This window comes from Seriola dumerili, unplaced genomic scaffold, assembly GCF_002260705.1.
Source record: "Seriola dumerili isolate Sdu_G_001 unplaced genomic scaffold, Sdu_1.0 BDQW01000161.1, whole genome shotgun sequence".
NCBI lineage: Eukaryota > Metazoa > Chordata > Actinopteri > Carangiformes > Carangidae > Seriola > Seriola dumerili.
Window position 1 is genome coordinate 2,636,115 of NW_019174416.1, and position 18,996 is coordinate 2,655,110.

At 42.0% G+C, this 18,996-nt stretch overlaps 2 protein-coding genes across 3 annotated transcripts; both read left to right on the forward strand.

Moving 5' to 3' along the window:
• The first annotated feature begins 1,403 nt into the window (after positions 1–1,403).
• On the forward strand, positions 1,404–13,228 carry sncb (synuclein beta). Of its 2 annotated transcripts, none has more exons than XM_022751894.1 (6): positions 1,404–1,552; positions 2,598–2,731; positions 6,658–6,687; positions 6,998–7,083; positions 10,767–10,853; positions 12,433–13,228. In XM_022751894.1, exons 2-6 carry the CDS (start codon positions 2,611–2,613, stop codon positions 12,460–12,462), a joined length of 354 nt encoding a protein of 117 aa, XP_022607615.1. In that variant the 5' UTR covers positions 1,404–1,552; positions 2,598–2,610; the 3' UTR covers positions 12,463–13,228. The 2 variants fall into 2 exon arrangements, with proteins under 2 accessions (XP_022607615.1, XP_022607616.1); XM_022751895.1 differs by having other exon boundaries at positions 2,601–2,731.
• Positions 13,229–16,830: 3,602 nt separating this feature from the next.
• gprin1 (G protein regulated inducer of neurite outgrowth 1) lies at positions 16,831–18,996 on the forward strand. The gene is made up of 2 exons (XM_022752074.1): positions 16,831–18,481; positions 18,632–18,996. The coding sequence occupies exons 1-2, from the start codon at positions 16,831–16,833 to the stop codon at positions 18,994–18,996; spliced, it is 2,016 nt and encodes a 671-aa protein (XP_022607795.1).

The following is an 18,996-nucleotide window of genomic DNA, read 5'->3' on the forward strand; positions in this document are numbered from 1 at the left end:
TGTGGGATTTCCTCAAACTGGGGGTGGGGGGAATATGGGGGAAGGAGGATTTCGCAATCACTCGCCCACTACAACGACGATGGCGTCACTACACATACGTCAGACGGGGGCAAAAAAGGGAGGGGTGGTACTTAACCCTTCATCTAAGCTGCAAATGAGATCAACGAAACGCAGGAAAACGTGCAGTATCCAGTGACAGCAGAATCAACGCTGTGTAGTGTATGTTTTAGTCATCTCCTGTTTTAGTTTAGAGCTCATGAAAGCGGCATGACCTAATGGAATGTTCGATATTCTATCCGAGGGACGTCGTGATTCGATCTGAGCCCTTCCTCTGCTCTGATTGGCTGAGGGACGGTCGATGCAGTCGTAAAATAATACACGAGAAACGCACGAATGGTGACCGCACATTGTTGTATTCCAATTAAATACGCAAAGTAGAAACCGCCTGGTGACGTTTGGTACTACTACTTTACGTGGGACATTAAATACCTACCATTAATATTCTTAAATTATTTGAAGTTTTTAAAATGATTATTATTTAGAGTGTGCGTGTTTATCATTTCACATCATCAATTAACTTCAATTTCTGGTCAAAAAATCAATATTCAGCACAGCCTCATGAGGCTCCATGCTAAATGAGCCCACCCCCATCTCTTCCACAAAATGGTATCACCCTCAGATCACACTCATGCTTGGTCAATGCAGTTCTAGGCATGTCAGTATTGGCACATTACACATAGGCTACATGTGATGACTGGTTTTTAATTCATCCATCACAGACAACTGTCAAGGAGTTAGCTGGCTATTTGGGGCAGTTAAAATTAAAGGATGCAATAAACTATAAGACATCACACTTACATAGGGTGGTGGTTATATTTCTTAATGAAAGCCAAAATAAAAAAGTGATACCAGTTTTAATTGCAATAAGGGGTGTTGGTGGTTAAATCCAAAATGGAGTTCACAAGAGCCCATCAGTCAAGTAGGCTGAGGAAAGAGTTATTTCTAGCATTATTTTTATTGGATAATAGTCAATAAATAGGAGTAATAATTTCACCCTCATTGCCTACAATGTCTAGTGTTCATAGTAGGACTGTGTCTGCCCAGAGCCCACATCATTGTGCTCAATTGGATTTCCATAGTGTAGTATAATATTCCTATATAGTCACATTACAGCCACATTACATGTTCTTTCAATATGGACACTGGAGTGCTGCAGTAGAAAATGGACTGGATGTCTGCTGTGCCTCTGTTAAGCATATTTTCCTTACCCTACTAGTTGACATCTGAGGGTGATCAATAGTGGAGGGAGCCAGTGATGGTGGAGCGAGAAAGGGGAGGGGTGGGTGGGGGGTGGGAGCAGGGGGTGGGGGGGGCGGAGGGGGGACGTGATAGTCTCAGCCGCACTGTGAAGGGGGCCGTCCCTGTTGGTGGAGATCAGCCCGAGGAAGGCCCACCTAGTGATCAGTTGAAGATATCTCCCATTTAGACGATAGTTTGAGTCGACTGTGCGACAGAATCATAAGGGGACAAGTCGAAGGCTTTTTGCAAATAGGTAAGAACTAATTTTTTCCTCTTCCTATGCTTTATTATTGTTAATTTTTAAGCATATAGAGGTCACTACCATTTGAGGACCATGCATGTAAGCGTCGTCATGGGAAGGCACTGTTTTGCACTGTGCCTAAAATAACTTAACGCTCTTAACCCACATTCCTATATACACACGCATATATATGTATGTAATATGAATGTTGTTGCTCTGTGTCTCGGTTTGATATGAATTGTGTGTGGAAGACAATGCAAAGGCAAAGATATTCAGCCAGGCACGTATGCAAACGTGAGAAATGGTGGACATCGTAAATTGGTACATGTAGTAATTGAAGGCTTGACCTGCAACATCCAGGATGCGACTCTGCAGGACTGTCGTGTGATGCAAGAATATAATTCGAGCTGCTAGTCTGGTGCCCAGTGTATTTTATCAAAATGTTTCCTTGCGTGTGATCGGACAAGCTCAGATTACATCCACATAATTCTACGTTAACAGCCTGATGCGTGCAGATATCATAGTTGACATCGTGCTTCCCTTCCCCCAGCAACGTTGTGCAGCTCTTGCAATAAATGCCACCTTCTAGTGTAATATGCTGTACAGTCTCTTGATAAGGCCTGTGCTTTTTCCCAGGCGCAGTCCTGTCATCTCGCTGCTACCGAGAGTAGCATTACAGGCGAGCAATAATTAATGAGCGCCTCCACAATTAACCATTTCATTGAAATCTATTTGCCTTTGAATATTTCATGCATTGACGAGGATGTGAAAAAGGGGTTGAATGCATGAGTGAACAGAGGGTTTTTACTACAGCCTGATGGCTGGACTGCAGCTCTCAGGATCTGCCACAGGAGGCGGTGCTGCCTTCTTTCACCATAACGTATGGTTTTATGTTAAACTGAAATCCACAGGGCATTGTAGAAATAGATGGAAATAATCCCCTGAAAGTTACTTTTTAATTGTATGAGCAAATAAATATAATTCATGCATACAAATAAGCTAAAAAACCACATGTGCACACAGTGACTGACAGCACGTATGGTCCATCTCTCCACAGTAGCTCGGCCAAGATGGATGTGTTTATGAAAGGTTTGTCTAAAGCAAAAGAGGGGATGGCTGTGGCTGCAGAGAAGACCAAGGAAGGAGTTGCAGTTGCAGCTGAAAAGACTAAAGAAGGAGTTATGTTTGTAGGTAAGATTATCACAAATTTGTTTTTGCAGCTTATTTGCATGCAAATCACACACACACACACACACACACACACACACACACACACACACACAAATCATTTAGACTGCTAATGTTCCTGCTTCATGCAGGAACAGCAGCAAATAAGCAGAGAGAAAATTGAAACAAACTGAAACAAATGATTAAATTATACAGTAACTTACTTTAGTGCCTCGATTATTGGCAGAATCCTGCTTCCCCATACATGCATGAAACCAGCAGGCTGCATGTACCGCTTAGTTTTTAACCTCTTTGTTTAACATCATAATACAGTTGACAATATTACACCTCCCTGGTTTCCTCTGTGTAGCTATATTTATTTTATTGGACAAAATGTGTGGTGTTAGTTAAAATGACAGATGTCTCACAGTAAAGAATATGGTGAAGAATAAGTGAACGCAAATTGAGTGTAGATTATTGCAGCAGCAGTAATTTGATTAATCAGCCAGCCTGTCAGCAGATCAATATCTTGTTTAACTAATGCAGGCTGATGCAGTGTGTAAATAGTCATCATATGAAAATCGGTAATCTAGCATTTGCTCCTGTAAATGTTGGTAGTTTTACAAAGGATACACAAGGATAAAGAGTTATTCTGATGTAGCTGATGTGACACGAGGCTCTGAATGTCCTTATGCCCTCTCGCCCGACTTGACTGGGCTACAGGCAGGAGACGGGAACAGGGGTGGGGGTGGGGCAGCAGGATGGTGGGAGCAGATCTTGCTAGATGTCCGTGCATTGGATGGCAGCAGATTGTAAAACAGTCTAAACCCGCCATCACCTCCTGGAGGCACAGGCTAAAGGCCTTTGTCCTTTTCATTGCTGCCTAAATTGTAATTAAACACTATTACACATATCTACACAGATATGTGGCCAAGTACATGGCTGAGATTATTGACCCAATCTGTATCACTTGCTTTAAATCACTATTAGACGGACACCTGAAAGAGCAGCTGGGCCAAGATAAAATACAAACTGACAAAAACATGATCTCATCTTGTGTTCATAACATTACAAAAGACAAACTTTTGCAGTCGTCAAATTCCAGTTCAGTTTCTGTTATGCTTCACTTGTGAAGGTAGTGCTATGCATAATTTAATTACCTGTGTTGCTGGGCAATAATTGAGGATTATTTCTTAATGGTGTGAAATCAACAATTAACAACGATTTCAACCACAATTCAGAAGACCTGATTTGAGTCATCTAGTTTTGGTTTAAATATGTCTAGAGCTGCAGGTAAGGAATCCTTTAATTATGTATTAATCTGAAGATTATTTTCTTGATTATTCAGTTTGGTTCATAAAATGTCAGAATATTGTGAGCCAGCAATCCACAATGCAAAGATTTACAGTTACAGAAAGAAGAAAAAGAAAAGCAGTGGCTGGATACAGGTAATATTTGTCAGTTTTGCTTGGAAAATGGCTGTTAACTATTAAAACGTTATCAAAATAATGGCTGATTAATTATCTGTTGATCAAGTAAGCCATTAATGGACTAATTGTCTCCTCTCTAAATATGTCATGTAGCACACAGATAGGTGTGTATTTAATGTGGTTTCATATATTTCAATAACTATATATTCACACTGACAAATGTCACCATGTTGTTTATGATAAATATTTTCTTCTATATTGGCTGGCTCTGCTTGGTACCCTCCAGTTGGTCTGTTAGGGGTGAGTGGGAGGAGGGCTGGGTGACTTAGGGGACCCAGAGCTGGGCAGAGGCCTTGGAACCTACCAGGCATTACAGATATCTATATTGTCAGTCATTGAGCTGTTGTCAGAGGGCCCAGATTTCCAGTGACACCCCCTGCTGGTGGCTCCACAGTCACCGGCTCGTAGCGTTGATTCGGTGACTGTATGTAGGGTTTTCCAAGAGAAGTTGTCAAATGTGTCTGCAAGGAGATGGAATCCAATTACCCTAGTTATTTAGCACCATGCCGCTGTCAGTCATCAGCACAGCTAAACATGTCACAACATGTGCAGGCTTGTTTTCATCCTCTGTGTGTTACGCCTCATTCTTTTGCCTTTTTGCCCGTTGCACACAGAAAGAGAAAGTATTTCTGTGGCATCCGTGTGCTTCTGCGTGCTGCTTGTTGAGCATGGTGGTGCCCTAGAAAGCTGCGTATGATTTGCTTGAAGGCCCCTCTTGGAGGAGGGGTAAGAGTGATCTGATAGGTCTGTGGCCCACCTTTTGACAGCTGCTGCTGCTGCTGCAGACCGCCCACCCAGCTGAGCTGAGCAGCCAGCCTGAGTAAGTCAAGAAGGAGAGGCGGAAATTAGAAAGGCCTGCTGCACTAGATGCCATTTAATGTCACTCAACAGTCTCATTCATACAGCATGTACGTACCCTACTATGACACGGTGGAGTATTTATTTATTTTAAAATCAGTGTAATTAGTTTTGTGAAACCGTGCAGTCACACCGTATCAGTGTCAGTATATGGCAGCTCATTTCTGCAGTTTAATTCAGGCAATAATCACTGTTACTAATATTATCTAAACAATAGCAACAGCCTCAAATTATGTTACAAAATAAGACAGTCTTAGTCATCTGTTAACATCTGTAAACATATATCATTACTTTGATGCTAATGTTTATTATCATGTTTAGGGGATAATAATTTCATATGTTCAAGAGTGAATTTACATTTACATACATACCACTAAAAGTGATGAATAGCATGTGCCAGCAAGGAAATTAATCATTAACTTTCAACATGTCAGAAAAGTCCCACCCAAGAACTAGACTTTTCTATTGCAACAGATTAAACTTTTTGAAATGTTGCCAATCCTTTTGTTTTTATGTAAATACTTCAATGACTTTAAACACACTTCTCAAAAATTATCATTAAATCTACTGTTTTTGTTCATTAAAGGAAAATGTCACAGACAACAATTTGTCAAAGGTTGTTTTTCTGGGGACGCTTGAAAAGATCAATAGTCATTTGTACTAGTTATACTACTAATGTATAACAGCTATAGCTACCATCCATTGGTGTCGCAGCACAGCCGATGCTTAAATGGATGGATTTCTTAGATGTATGTTTTGCTTTGAGGCTTGCCGTTTGTAGAGAAGGTTCTGTACTTCATCATCATTTCATCTCTCCTCAGTTGGCTTTTAAAGGCCCTCAGGGACCAATAAGGCATGTGACTGGTGCACAGTAGGGAGGATGACAAGGCCTGAGTGATCAGGACCAGTGGGCGCACAGATTGCCCAGATAGCTCGATGGAGTACGGTGTAGATGGATGAGATCTGCCAAAAGTCAGAGAACTGAACAATGTCCTGGTTGTGCTTTAAATGAGCTTCAAAGTTTAATAACTCCTCTCAATAAAAGTACCAAGAGAGCCCAGTGCAGAAACTATGACTGTTCTGTTGTGCCAGCAAAGCTGTGGCAAGCTATGAATTCAAAATGAGAGGCTGCAGCTTACATTGTGGTCACGTAGAGTGGTCAAGAGTTCCACAAGTTGTGACTTGTTTTCTGGACTTTTATAAAGAGTAATTGGTCTGCAGAGTTCAAAGTTAATTATGGCAGTTTCATTTCCCAGTTTATAATGTTAGGAGTTATGAACAGGAGGCTGCAGTGCTGTAACGTTGAGTTAATACTGCTGTCCGTCGTGTTGGCCAACTGTATCAATATGTCATGAATCACAGTGTCAGGGAGATGCCAACTGACAACTGACTTGTCAAATCATGGACCTTTTGTTTATTTCACTTTGACTGATGGTAGTAGTGCTTTGGTGGTTAGTCTATCTACACACACACACACACTCACACTCACACTCACACACACACACACACACAAGAAAACTAATCTTGACATGCAAAGTGTTACTTGATTTGCAAAAGAATCTGAACATTTTCTAACTCATTTCATGTTTTTTGTTAATTCAGGTAGCAAGGCCAAAGACAGCGTGGGCTCAGGTGAGTTTTTAACTCTGTTTGTCAAACATTAACATCATTACTGTTGCAGTAAGAAGCTGAGTTTCATTACAGTGACAAGAAACCTCTAACTGGAAAATGGCAAATTTATAATGGTTCATTGTTCCAGGGGGCAAATGTGTAAGTTGTTATTATGTACAATAATCAAGTGGGAAACAAGCTACAATGAAGCTAATGAGCTAAGATCATGTGCATGCTTTTAATCTGGTCGCAGAATCTGTTGAGATAATGTTACACTGCATGTGTGCGTGTATGTGTGTGTGTGTACATGCTATGTTGTGTCTGACTCTAGTGGCTGAGAAGACCACTGGGGCTATGGGGAACATCGCTGCTGCCACTGGCCTAGTGAAGAAGGACGAGTTCCCCACTGACATGAATGTATGTACGACATTACAGTCATCAACATGATTAACTCTGACCTGTTACGCACGATTTCATTTTCTGTGTCAGACAAAGTATCGCAATGTGTTGGGTCTGGACTGTGAAGCCATGTTGGTGTTTTACATGCTGCGTCTGTGTTGTTCTGAAAAACACAGACTGGTAAAACTGAAATATTTAAAAAGTGGTCAGTATACTTTCATAGAGGTCTACTTTTAGTATACTTTCTAATGTGTAACATTTCTTTTACGTAGTAGTTGAGTATATACAACCAGAGCAGCAACAACATATTGTTTTTCATTACTGATTAATCTATCAAGTATTATTTTTATAATATATGAAAAATACTAAAGTAGAAGATGGAACCAATGACTCTTTGGCTGTTTTGCTTGATAAATGGCTCTCAAATTGTTGAAATGTTTTTGGTGATCAGCTAATCAATTCAGTTGAGTAATTGTTTCAGTGACAGCTTCAATATGTTCAACCCTCTAAGAGTGTAGGATTCTGCAATATACAGCACAATAATGCTTTTTCAGCTTTACTAAACCATGTGTCGTCGAGGTGCAGATATATGAAGTACAACTTCAAAATGCATTTGAAATAAATACTTTGTGTTTAAAAATGAAAAAAGGGGCAAAAGAATAGTTAAAACCTGTGTTCCCCAGAGGCCGAGTTGACATGATCATGACATCATCGGGGTTATAGATGACATCATCAGGGTTACTTCTTCAAACAAAAAATTCCCCCAGAGCCACAGAAGAAACCATGGTATTCCTTATGACAAAATAACTTAAACTTCATGTGTAAAATCAGTGGAGTGACTACAGAAACTGGCCGGTACATGCATGGTAACAATGCAGCATCTCACTGTTATTCTGGATTGAGCTTATTTGCGATTGTGGACACGAGCCTGAGAACAAGAGAGAAAGAACCCTCTGTTCCAGATCCAAGGCTCGCTTACAGTTGGCAACTTCTTGTAAGTTGTGCTCATTAAAGTCTGGACAGGATGGTGGTTGTAGCAGAGCCAGATTTATACGGCAGATAAATCTGCATGACGCTCCAAAACAGAGTTACTAGTCTGCATTTCATCTATTTTATTCCTCAGCTGTCAGCACACTCGTTTAGCTGAATTCCTCTTACCTGAGGAAACACGGCCGTGGTTATTTTAGAAAAATTTGAATTAAGTAGACTTCTGATTGACAGCTTTTAAACAGATAAAATTGGACACAATAAATCCTCCTTTCATGTTTAATGAAAATATATTAAGGCCTTGTTTTACACTTGGTGTTTTTGGAGGAAGCTAAGCGTTCTTGAGCATGAATGGTTATTCCACACAGTCTGCAGTATACTCATGGCTGCCTTCACTCTCTAATAAAGCTTCAGCCTGTTTCAATATTCAGGTGCCTGAACAGTCTCTCTGTGGGACTATCAGCTGTCTTCAACACGCAGCTTTTCCACTATACCGTGCCCTCCTGTTGACCTCTGCTAATGTCACTGCTCACGTCAGTTCATGCGCGCCATTATCCTGGAGATGCGAGGGAAGATGGTGGAACAGATTCGACTTTTCACAAACGTATAACGGGGAAAAACCAACATATAATTCTGATTGATGCACATTTTATTCACAGATGGTTTAATGAGAATAAAATGTGTTCTTCAGTGTAAATGACCCACTCTTGACCTGTGCTGTCAGCATGTTGACATTTCGTCTATCTCTGTCAGACTGTCAGTGAAACAGGGAGGTCCTCGTCCTGTCCTAAGCCTTCATCCTTCAGAGTTGGACCCTCTCCACTGACTCGCTAATCTCGTAAATCTGACAGCCCGCTCTAATAGGCTTCTGGAAGGCACTGTCTGAGTGATAAAACTACTCAATTCAACACCACAGAACTCAACTGCTGACATAGTTATCACATGTGCGAAGCTACTTTTTGCTTCAGTTTTAGCTTGTGCTGTCCACTCTGTTTAACTCTATCCTGCAGATCATTTTAAAGAAAAAAATAGCCAGTATTTTGCACCTTAAAATTGCACTTACGTTAATACAATAAGATATTAGACTGAGAGTGCTTTAAAACAGAATATAAAATATTATTCTATAGAGATTTGTCCTGCACAGACTGAACTGAGTCTCAATGGAATTCAAATGTGTGACCAATCAGAAACACAACTTCTGTGTCCCCTCTGTTATGATCACATAAACAGCCATTTTACATGTTCACTTTTTCTCAGGCAATGATCAGTCTGATTAGGGGTCTCTGTGGTGGTTTCCCACTGTGTAGCATTTAAGGCCATGCTAATCGTGTTGGTGGGCTTACAGCAATAACACCAGCTTGATACAGCACACAGGATTATGGTCTGTTCTTCTCTGACCTAATTGACTTGATTAGTGCTGGGTTTAAAAATAAATGTGTGGTGACCCACTAGCTTTGTTTTCAGGGCTCATAGTAGCAGGTGCAGCAATGATGGAGCACTGTCTGCCTCGGACAGCTCTCAGAAGGAGATGCAGTACGGTTAAGGCTTACATTGTCAAGATATCAAGCTATTATATTTTCAGTGTCACATTAGATATTAAAAGATAAGGCTGGTAATAGTCAATATTTTACTTATAGTCAAAAAAAAGACCAAAACCAACCATGAATTGATCTGATAACAAGTATTGTCTGTGTATCCAAAGGCTGATGAAGCTCATTAGTTTGTGTCATAGCGCATCAATCCTGTCCAGAAACTATTGAAAACACATCAGTACAGTGTGTTCGTTCATTACCATGAACACACACTGTATTTTATTTTGAGTCAATCCCACAAATAACATCCCACTAGTCTAAATAAATACTCACTAGGCTATCAAAACGTGTGATAATCTGGAGCTGAAAATAGTCCCCAATTACAGACCATCTTCTGATGAGACCACACCAGCCGCAACGCCCATCAACATGTTGACCCTGCCTTTGTTTTAATCTCAACGACACACCTGTAAAGTTTCTTGCACAGTTGTGGACTGTCTCTGTGGTAGTTCCTGCTGCAGCAGATGTGTCCAGGACCACATTTTGCCATGATAACACACACACAGACTCACAAGGTGAAACGATACCAGCCACAGTAACAAATACTATATACAATATACAGTACTTCTGTTGGAAGAGCAAACAACTACAGTGTCCAGCAGTTTTAGCAGAACATTGATCCTTTTTTTGAAAATAAAACTATATATTTGTCAGACATTTTTAAGTTCAGTTAAAACCCATGTGTTTGTTTTCATCTTTTCTAGCCCATCTAGCCCATCCTTTCTCATTTTTCCTCTTATCTGTTACCATTACATTCAAGTCAAAGAGCTAAGCATATTCTGAAATATCCAGCGATCTTTGAACAGGGCTAAGACTCTGGTGTGGTCTGGTGAGCTCTGGTGTAGCTCTACTTAGCACAGTGAAGCTTGGCGCTATATGCTAACATGAGCATGCTAACATGCTGATGCTTAGCAAGTTTAATGTTTTCCACGTTCACCATCTTAGTTTATCATGGTAGCGTGCAAATATTTGTCATGTCATGTCTGGTGCGTCCTGGAGAGGAAATATAGTCACAATTTAAGAAACAGGTTTAAAATGTACAATTAACCAGAAATATCTAGAGGTGCTTCTGTTACTATGGATCTTTCCTTTCTTCATCACATTCCCTCTCTCTCTCTGCAGCCTGAGGAGTATGGGCAGGAGGCCATGGAGGGCCAGGGAGAGGCAATGCTGGAGCCAGAAGGGGAGACATATGATGAGACCCAGCAGGTAATCAGCCTACACGACACAAAGCGCACACGTCTGCTCTATGCTCTGTATCTCATGTCTCAGTGTTTGAATTTAACTATATGATGATAAATAGCGATTTGTATGTCATGCGAAAAGCTTGTTTGAAAAAAACTGTAAAGCTGCTCACGGCAGGCAGGGACGCGTCCATTCACTCACAGTAGATGGAGACTCATCTGTATTCACCAGCTCTGCATGGTTACACATTTTAGCTGTATTGCATTTCAATAGCACTCCATACTTGCCCTCCACTTCTGCCCTGCACAAACACTACAGCTCATGCTGAGGTAATTCTTCTTGTCTCTAGATATGAAAACAGGGTTTAACGAGCCAATTGCCACACAGCGAGTACAGTGAATATAGCACCACCTACCTACACAGAGTGTTGGGTGTGTGTCGGTGTGTGCGTGGAGGAGGGATGCGAGTCTGACACAGATAGTTATTTTTGGAATTTGGCTGTCAGGGGCGAGACAAACTGTGCAGAACCTATTGCTTTGAAAAGAGATTTTAAATAGCTCTAATAGTATGTAAAAATATCCCTGAATGCACATAATGTTGAAAAGGATCATTATACTCATATATATATATATATATATATGTGTGTGTATAGTGATTTAAAGCACTGCACCAGTTATGATTTTAGCCAGAAACCTGTTACATTCATGGCTCATATTAAAATTTTCTGAATCAGCTTCAGCTGAAGGAAAATTTAATATGAGATTTTACATGATCTGTGATAATGTTGAATTTATCCAGTGCATTTGCTCGGATTTTCTCTTCATTCCCACTTACAGCCTCCATCAGTGGATTATTGCATTAATCAGTTGAAGGAATAAAATGGAGATATTTCCTGAGATTTAAATTAAAAGTGAATTTCTCAGAGGCAGTAGCTTGTATCATCCATGTCCTCCTCCATCTCTCTCCCACTCCTCCGCATCTCTTTCCCCTCCCCCATCCTTTGCTACACCAGCGATGTGCGAGTTCTGTCTGAATGGGTGTGGTGGTGACGCTCTCTGCCTCCATGCATTGTGGGTAATGTCAGGGTCTCCCTGCATTGCTGTAAATATGGAGTCTAAGTGCTGCAGAGCTTCTCAGGGAGGGTTTGGAGATAAAAATCCATCCCAGCCAGTATTGTACTTGGTTTTGTGACTGCATCAGATGACCTAAGACTATTGCACACTCCTGGAGGCTGTGTTATTTTATTTATTTATTTATTTTTTGTGATCATGTGCGAGGAGGAGGCGTGTGCAGGGTTACAAGGATGATGGGAATGTGCTCACGACTCGCCCTTGAAGGTGGTGCAGGCTTGTGCTGCCCTCTGCAGGCTGCAGAGAGTCACTGAACCAGCAGAGGAGCTCAGCTGCGATGGAGTGACATCATTATCTTCAGCAGAGCGCTATCATGTGTTACCATAAGCTCTCTGTCATATATATTCTTCTTAAACTGATTTAAGTTTTTAAGAATTGCATGTGATTAAGTTTTAATTAAAGTCTTAGTGATGAATTTTATCTGGAGGACATGTGACCTTCTTGTCACTTATAATCTGTTCTTCTTTTCCCAGGAGAGCCAGGATTACGAGCCAGAAGCGTAAAAGCATCATTCCAAGCCACCATCCAACCAGCAGCACAATAATATTTCTAATAATAAAAAGGACAAATGCTGAAACTATTACAATTATACTCCCGTTGCAAAAAACAACAAAAAAGCATTCCCACTGAAAAATGTTCTTCCTTCAAGACAAATCTTTTATTATTATATATTGTAAATGTCATGTTATTAATGTAATGTGTTGGGTGTAGGTATTTATTGAGGTGTAGGATTTGTCCTCTCAGTCTCATTTCCTTGATTCCCTCCCAATGAAATGAGACTAGAGCCGGGGCTTGTGACTTTGTACTTGTGTGTATCTGTATTTAGAAACGTGCAATAGATGTTCATCATCTTCCAATGAGAAATTGGGAGTTGAAAAAATTAATGTCCGGTTGCAAGCAGATATGAATACAATAATATTCCCTTAAGTGTCGACAATGCCTGTTTGTGGGTTTTTTTGTTTTCTTTTTGCATTTCTTTGGAAATTTATTTGAACGTTTTTGAAGTAAGAGTTTTTTACATTGTATCTTTATAGTTGCTTGTGAAATCATTCCAGTAAACTATCTGTTAGAAATGGACAGAGTATACATGTTTGTGTGTGCGTGTGTGTTTGTGTGTACTGAAGATTTTAACAAATCAATATATTATGTCTTGAAATCATAATGGTTGTCATATCAATATGTGCTTTAAATTGCAGGACTTGTCAATATTAAGGTTTATGTGTTAAGCCAGACATACAAATCCTCTGTAAATAAAAAGTAAAAAAGAAACCATTTGTTAGTGTTGTTCGATAATGTTTAAATTGACGTTTGGCATTGATCACTCATTAGATTTTAAAGCTCTTGTAACTGGTTCTGTTTTTCCGCCTGTTGATCGAAATAAGGATTTTTTATGCATCGTCCTCAAACGCTTCCCTTTTTGCTCACTCTTGTCTGGGGGTTTGATTACAGGATGTGTAGAATCTGCTGAGCGGGCTCTGGCTCTTGGCAGGACGCTGCCATATTTGGGATGCCTGTCTGATCGTGCCTTTTTTGGCTGGTTTTGTTTGGGTTAATCCGGCTGGAACGTGCAGGCTTGGTGGTGTCGGGCTCAAACAGAGGGTATTAAACAGCCACTCCTGCCGCTGCCGGCTCAGACGGATGTGTGGACACTGCAGGAACAAAGACAGGAGCCATGGCCTCATTCAAGAAGTCCTTTGAGGGCCTGAAAAGCACGAGCCAATCGGCTGCGAAAGGAGTCACAGACACTGCAGGTACAGAACTACAGCTATAAGATGACACAGGGTGTGTGTGAGGTCTGGTAGACAGAGAAAAACCTTGACAAAGATTTGTCATTTGTCGAAATCATTTTATTTTTATCTTTTACAACTGTTTAAAAAGTTGGAGTTGAAAACTTAAAAAAAAGCAAAAAGCTGTCAGCTGCTCCTGAGGTCAGTCACTGTAAGTCCTTGTGATGTGTTTTCAGTGCAGGCAGCTCAAGATGCTGTGCAGCAGGTGGCAGACTCCTCCAAAGAAACAGCCAACACAGGTAACGTGTTCGCTCCTCTGTCTTTGAAGCCTCATAATGTGACAGTGGGACGTGTCATTTTGAGCAGATAAGGGCTAAAGGGCAGAGTCGGGCTGTCAGAGGATGAAAAAACTTTGCTCCCAAATTATGTGTTTAATGGTCGATGAAAGATGAGTTCCTAAAAGGGCATGAATAATGATCCAAAAACTCCACTCATCTCTAAGAGCTGGAAACATGGGACGATGTGCAAGTGCACCTGGAATTACCATAAGCCTATTATTCAACTTACATAAAACTCAGCACTAAAGGAATAAAAGTGAGCTCAAATTTTACTTGGATGAAGGTGTTTTAGAGACCTTCAAACTCTTGCAGTAGAGTGACAGTCTAAATTGAATATTTTGGATATGAGCTTTTTACAGACACATAAACATATACTTACATCATCTTACTCCCATCATAGTGCATGTGAGGTGATAACAAAAGTTTGATGGTCTTAATCAAACTCTACTATCTAAACAACTTTCTACAGCCTAATAGTGATTATATCTCTTCTGCTTCACTCTGACTCTTTAAAGCTACTCAAGAAGCCGGCAAACAGACTCAAGCAGCCATAGGGAAAGCTGCGGACAAGGCCACGGACACCATCAAGGAGTTTGGACAGAAATTGGAGACCAAATGATCCCTAAAATATGAACAATTCTAGCTGAAACACTCGAGCCAACTTGTCTGATCATCCATGGGTTATAGACCAGTAGTAATGTTGGAATGGAAGTATGTTGGCATCAGAAAACCAGAAAATAAGTTATATAAGTTATATATCTCCACACAGCTAACATTCCAAATTGTCTTTTTTTAAATTTTCCCCTCACCTTTTTCCATTTGTGTTTCTTGCTTATTATACATTTCATTATATGTGACTGTTTTGGGCAATAAAAACAGATACCAACGTGTTTCTCAGGTTCGTAAAATGTGATACCCTGCCACATACAGTAGGAATAACACTGTTAGTAGCAGTGGAAGCACTGTGTCTGTGATGCATCCTGTTGTGGAGAGCGCTCATCAATGAATCACCACCGTCATTATTACCAACACATTGCTGAGAAGATGGCCTTTGGCAGGCTGATAGTTCCTGATGAGAATATGATCAGAGCTGTCTACCTTGGCCCTCAGCAGCACACCTCCCTCCATCAGGCTACATGGTTGCTAGGCAACAGAACTCTGTGGCAGCCAGGGATTGGTGGAGGCCTCTGAATTAATGGTGAGAATACTTCTGTCAGTACACGGTGTTCTGGCCAAGCTGCAGCCCACCGCTACAGTAGAACCAAGACGGGGAAGATTCTGAAAAATAAAAGAAATAAACGAAACATCCTCGGTCCCACACAATTACTCGAGGCGAGCAGAATTACTGAAGCTCTAGAGAAATGCGTGAAAAATGCGTGTCGCAAAGCGGAGAGGTTGGAGGGAGGACTGAGTATGAAAGACATGGTGGTTTACAAGTGTTTATTTGTGTGGGAGGTGCAGCTCTGCTTCCTCCAGGCTTCTTCAGCTGTTAACCCCTGTTGTCTTTCATGTTCTCTCACTGTTGCAGCAATACTAAATATTACACAAATTTCCTCCACAAGTCCTGAGTTTGCATTACCTTTCTGGTCCTGTAATGAGCCTGTGATGATCTGCCTCCACAAAACTAAATGTGGATTAGAGGAAGTGTTTTGTTTTTTTGTTTTTTTGTTTTTTTATCTAGACAGCGTTTTACTACAGTTTGATCACTGATTTCTTTAAACCAAGAGTGGTCACACAAATGTGGCCTTCATAGACGCACACATTGCTGTCTTATATAAAAACCATTTTTAAGAAGAGAAATCCCTCTTCAGCACACTTCACCCTCCCTTCAGAAGCCCTCACAAGTGATCACCTGTACTCACTTGAAAGCTTTTATCACCTATTAATGCATCTTCTAAAAATCTCTCCAGCCAAGCCAATTCACAGGTTTATCTCTGTACACAGTTGCCTTTATGTTGCTATGAGAACCTGGAGTTAATTACTATGATTTACTGATGATTAGAGAGCTGAACAGAGATTTTGTCATTACATTATACCACTCACTGCCAGAACCCGACCGTGGTTTCCAGGGAAACTGTGAATGTGAAGCTTTTCAACAGACACAGCCACAGCTTAAAGAGCGAGGATTGCCTAAGATAGATTCTTCTAGAGACAAACCTGTAGCCTCTGCAATCACTATCAATAAACAGAGGAGATGTGCGGACAGATGTGGGTCTCCATAAACGCTGAGATTTGCGATGTTTGACCTGCTGAGGTATGTCTTTCACTCGTGATTTCCTGCAGCTTGTTTGATCCTGTTTGTTTTCATAGTTAAAAATTGAACAACTACTCTGGATTCCTGTGCATGCTTCTGGATTTGATTTGTGGTTGATGACTAAAAAGGGATTTAAATGTGTGCTATGTGAATGTATTTTTAGGATAGAAAGATCTGAGTCATAATCAAGTAGTAAAATATTCCAAAAAATGTAAAGTATAATGTGCAGTTTAATGACGTGTTTAATAATGGTAGATATCCCAGATTACAGTGGGATAGGCTGCGAAAATACATGTGAATAATTTCCATCCAGTAGTAGCAGTGATGTAACTTGTGTAACATGGCAGCATCTGGATACTTGACATCAGTATCGTATGACAGAATATTTTTATCACAAAAGCAAACTGTCGTTTTATTCTCGGCTCGTGCTGCGGTTCGTCGTTGTAGTTACTGATTACAAATTGCACAAACAGTGTGTCATCGCTGTGTTATGCCCTGCAGGTACTTGTACCACTTTAATATAGAGGCAGAATGGGAAGTATTAAGGACGAGATGAGAGGTCTCAGAGAGGACCACCAGCCTCGTGAGAAGACAGATGATGGAGAGCATCCAGGCGGCTCAAATGGCAGCTCTGTGCCTGAGGGACCTCAGATAAACACGAGTCAAGAGTCAACAACTCAAGGGGACTATCAGCCAAAACTACACACGAATGCCAGCCACACTGAGGAGGGAGGCAATAATCCAATATCCAAAGATCCAGTGCTCTCAGGAGGGGATAGAGACAACACTGACTCTATAGGTGTTAAAGACCATACGCAGACTGATGCCATCCCTCTGATACAACAACCTGAAGCTGATAGTACGACGACAGCTGTACACAACAACATGACAATCTCTAATAAGCTCCTGAATGATGGTGAAGGAGATGCTGAAATTCAGAGGGAAGAGTCTCAGGATAAAAGCGTGGGTCAGGACAGAGAGAAAGAGGCAGAAATTGAGAGTATCTTGGTGCCTGTGCCATCAACCCCAAACCCTTCCGACCCACGTTCCCCCGACCCACGTTCCCCAGCTCCTTTGGGACAGCAGCACATGCGCACGCAGGTGAGCCTGGAGGTGGTCCAGTGTTGCTCTGCAGCCACCAGCCCCATGACTCCTCCCGAGGGCGGCCATTCCTACTTCTTCCCAAGCTCTTTTGGAAGATCCGAAGGTGTGGGCTCTGACACTAAAGATGCTGAGCTACAGGTGGGTCAGCAGGTGGAGTTCTGCTCTGTTGCCACCTCCCCCATGACCCCAAAAACGCCTTCGACCACTGCTTTCCCAGAGCTTATCGGGAGGGAGACGGTGCAGAAGGAGGAGAAAGTGAAAAAGAGTGAGGATCAGAGAGAGAGTGGCCAGCACGAGAGTTTCCCTGTGACAAAGAGTCTGGCAGAAGCTGAGTCAGAGATAACTGGAGCTATGAAATTCACCACTTCAAAGGAGCTGACCGAAGGCTTCAGCTCAAATGCATCTCCAGAGAGCTCTGCCAGCTGCCCAGCTGCTGGGTTAATGGAGTCACAAGTAACTCGGGAGGATAGTAATCAGCAGTGTAAGCAGCAGAGGATGGGAAGTATGGATCAGGACATTACAATCCTGGTGACCCACTATAGCAATGGTGAGGAGGAAGGGGAAGAGAAGGCTGAGTTATCTTTTTATTCCATTGAGCCAGAGATGGTCAAGATAGACGAATATGAGGAGCTCAGTGAAAACAAGAGTGATGGGAAGGAAACTGCTGCTCCTGATCAGGCACAGGACACCTCAAATACAAACCCCCCACAAACCAAAATTGAAGAATCATCTGTTCCTGCTAGCGACCAACCAAAAGCTGAGATCAAAGACACACGTGAAGAGGTAAAAGATGTTTCCGTGACAAAACCTCCTGTCCCCGAATCTCCAGCTCCCTTCGGCTGCCACAACATCCGCACACAGGTGAGCCTGGAGGTGGTGCAGTGTCAGTCTGTGGCTACCAGCCCTATGACTCCTCCTGAGGGGGACCAAGCTTTCTACTTCCCAAGCTCCTTTGGGAGATGTGGAGCTGTGGGTGCGGAGACTAAAGACGCTGAGCTGCAGGTGGGTCAACAGGTGGAGTTTCGCTCTGTCGCCACAGCGCCCATGACGCCAAGGACGCCCACCACCACGACTTTTCCTGAGATCAGGAAGGAGGCTAGTATAGAGGAGAAGATAGTGGAGGAGGAAGAAGATAAAAAGGAGGAGGATGAGGAGGAAGCACTTAAAGAGGAGGAGAGAGTAACCAAAGAGAAAAAAGTGGAGGCAGCTGAAGAGGACAAAGAGGAGGCAATACATTGTAATGAGAAAGGTGAGGAGAAATGTGAGGAGCCGGTGCAGGAGGTGAGCTGGGACGAGAAAGGAATGACGTGGGAGGTGTACGGGGCGGTGGTGGAAGTGGCCGTGCTGGGCTCAGCCATCCAGAAACACCTTGAGAAACAGGTGAAGAAGCAGAAGAGGCAGCCCTCCATGCCTCCCCCTCCTCCGCTCAACCCCTCGGCCATACCCCTCACCTCAGAGTCCGCCCAGGGGGGTTCAGGGTCGGGTAAAGGCCGGGCCGGGAAGAGAGGGGAGGAGGATGGGAAGGTGAGCCGACGCAGAAGAAACCCGTTCCGCCTGCTAATGGAGAACATGCAGCAGCCACATTGTTGCTCCAGAGCTCATACCACCGAGTGA

Bases quoted from the DNA above. Each gene is read 5' to 3' on its own strand.
- sncb (XM_022751894.1), top strand. From the start codon at position 2,611: ATGGATGTGTTTATGAAAGGTTTGTCTAAAGCAAAAGAGGGGATGGCT. The intron at 6,688-6,997 runs GTGAGTTTTTAA...GTCTGACTCTAG, and splicing joins CAAAGACAGCGTGGGCTCAG to TGGCTGAGAAGACCACTGGG. The intron at 7,084-10,766 runs GTATGTACGACA...CTCTCTCTGCAG, and splicing joins AGTTCCCCACTGACATGAAT to CCTGAGGAGTATGGGCAGGA.
- gprin1 (XM_022752074.1), top strand. From the start codon at position 16,831: ATGAGAGGTCTCAGAGAGGACCACCAGCCTCGTGAGAAGACAGATGAT. The intron at 18,482-18,631 runs GTATAGAGGAGA...GTAATGAGAAAG, and splicing joins TGAGATCAGGAAGGAGGCTA to GTGAGGAGAAATGTGAGGAG.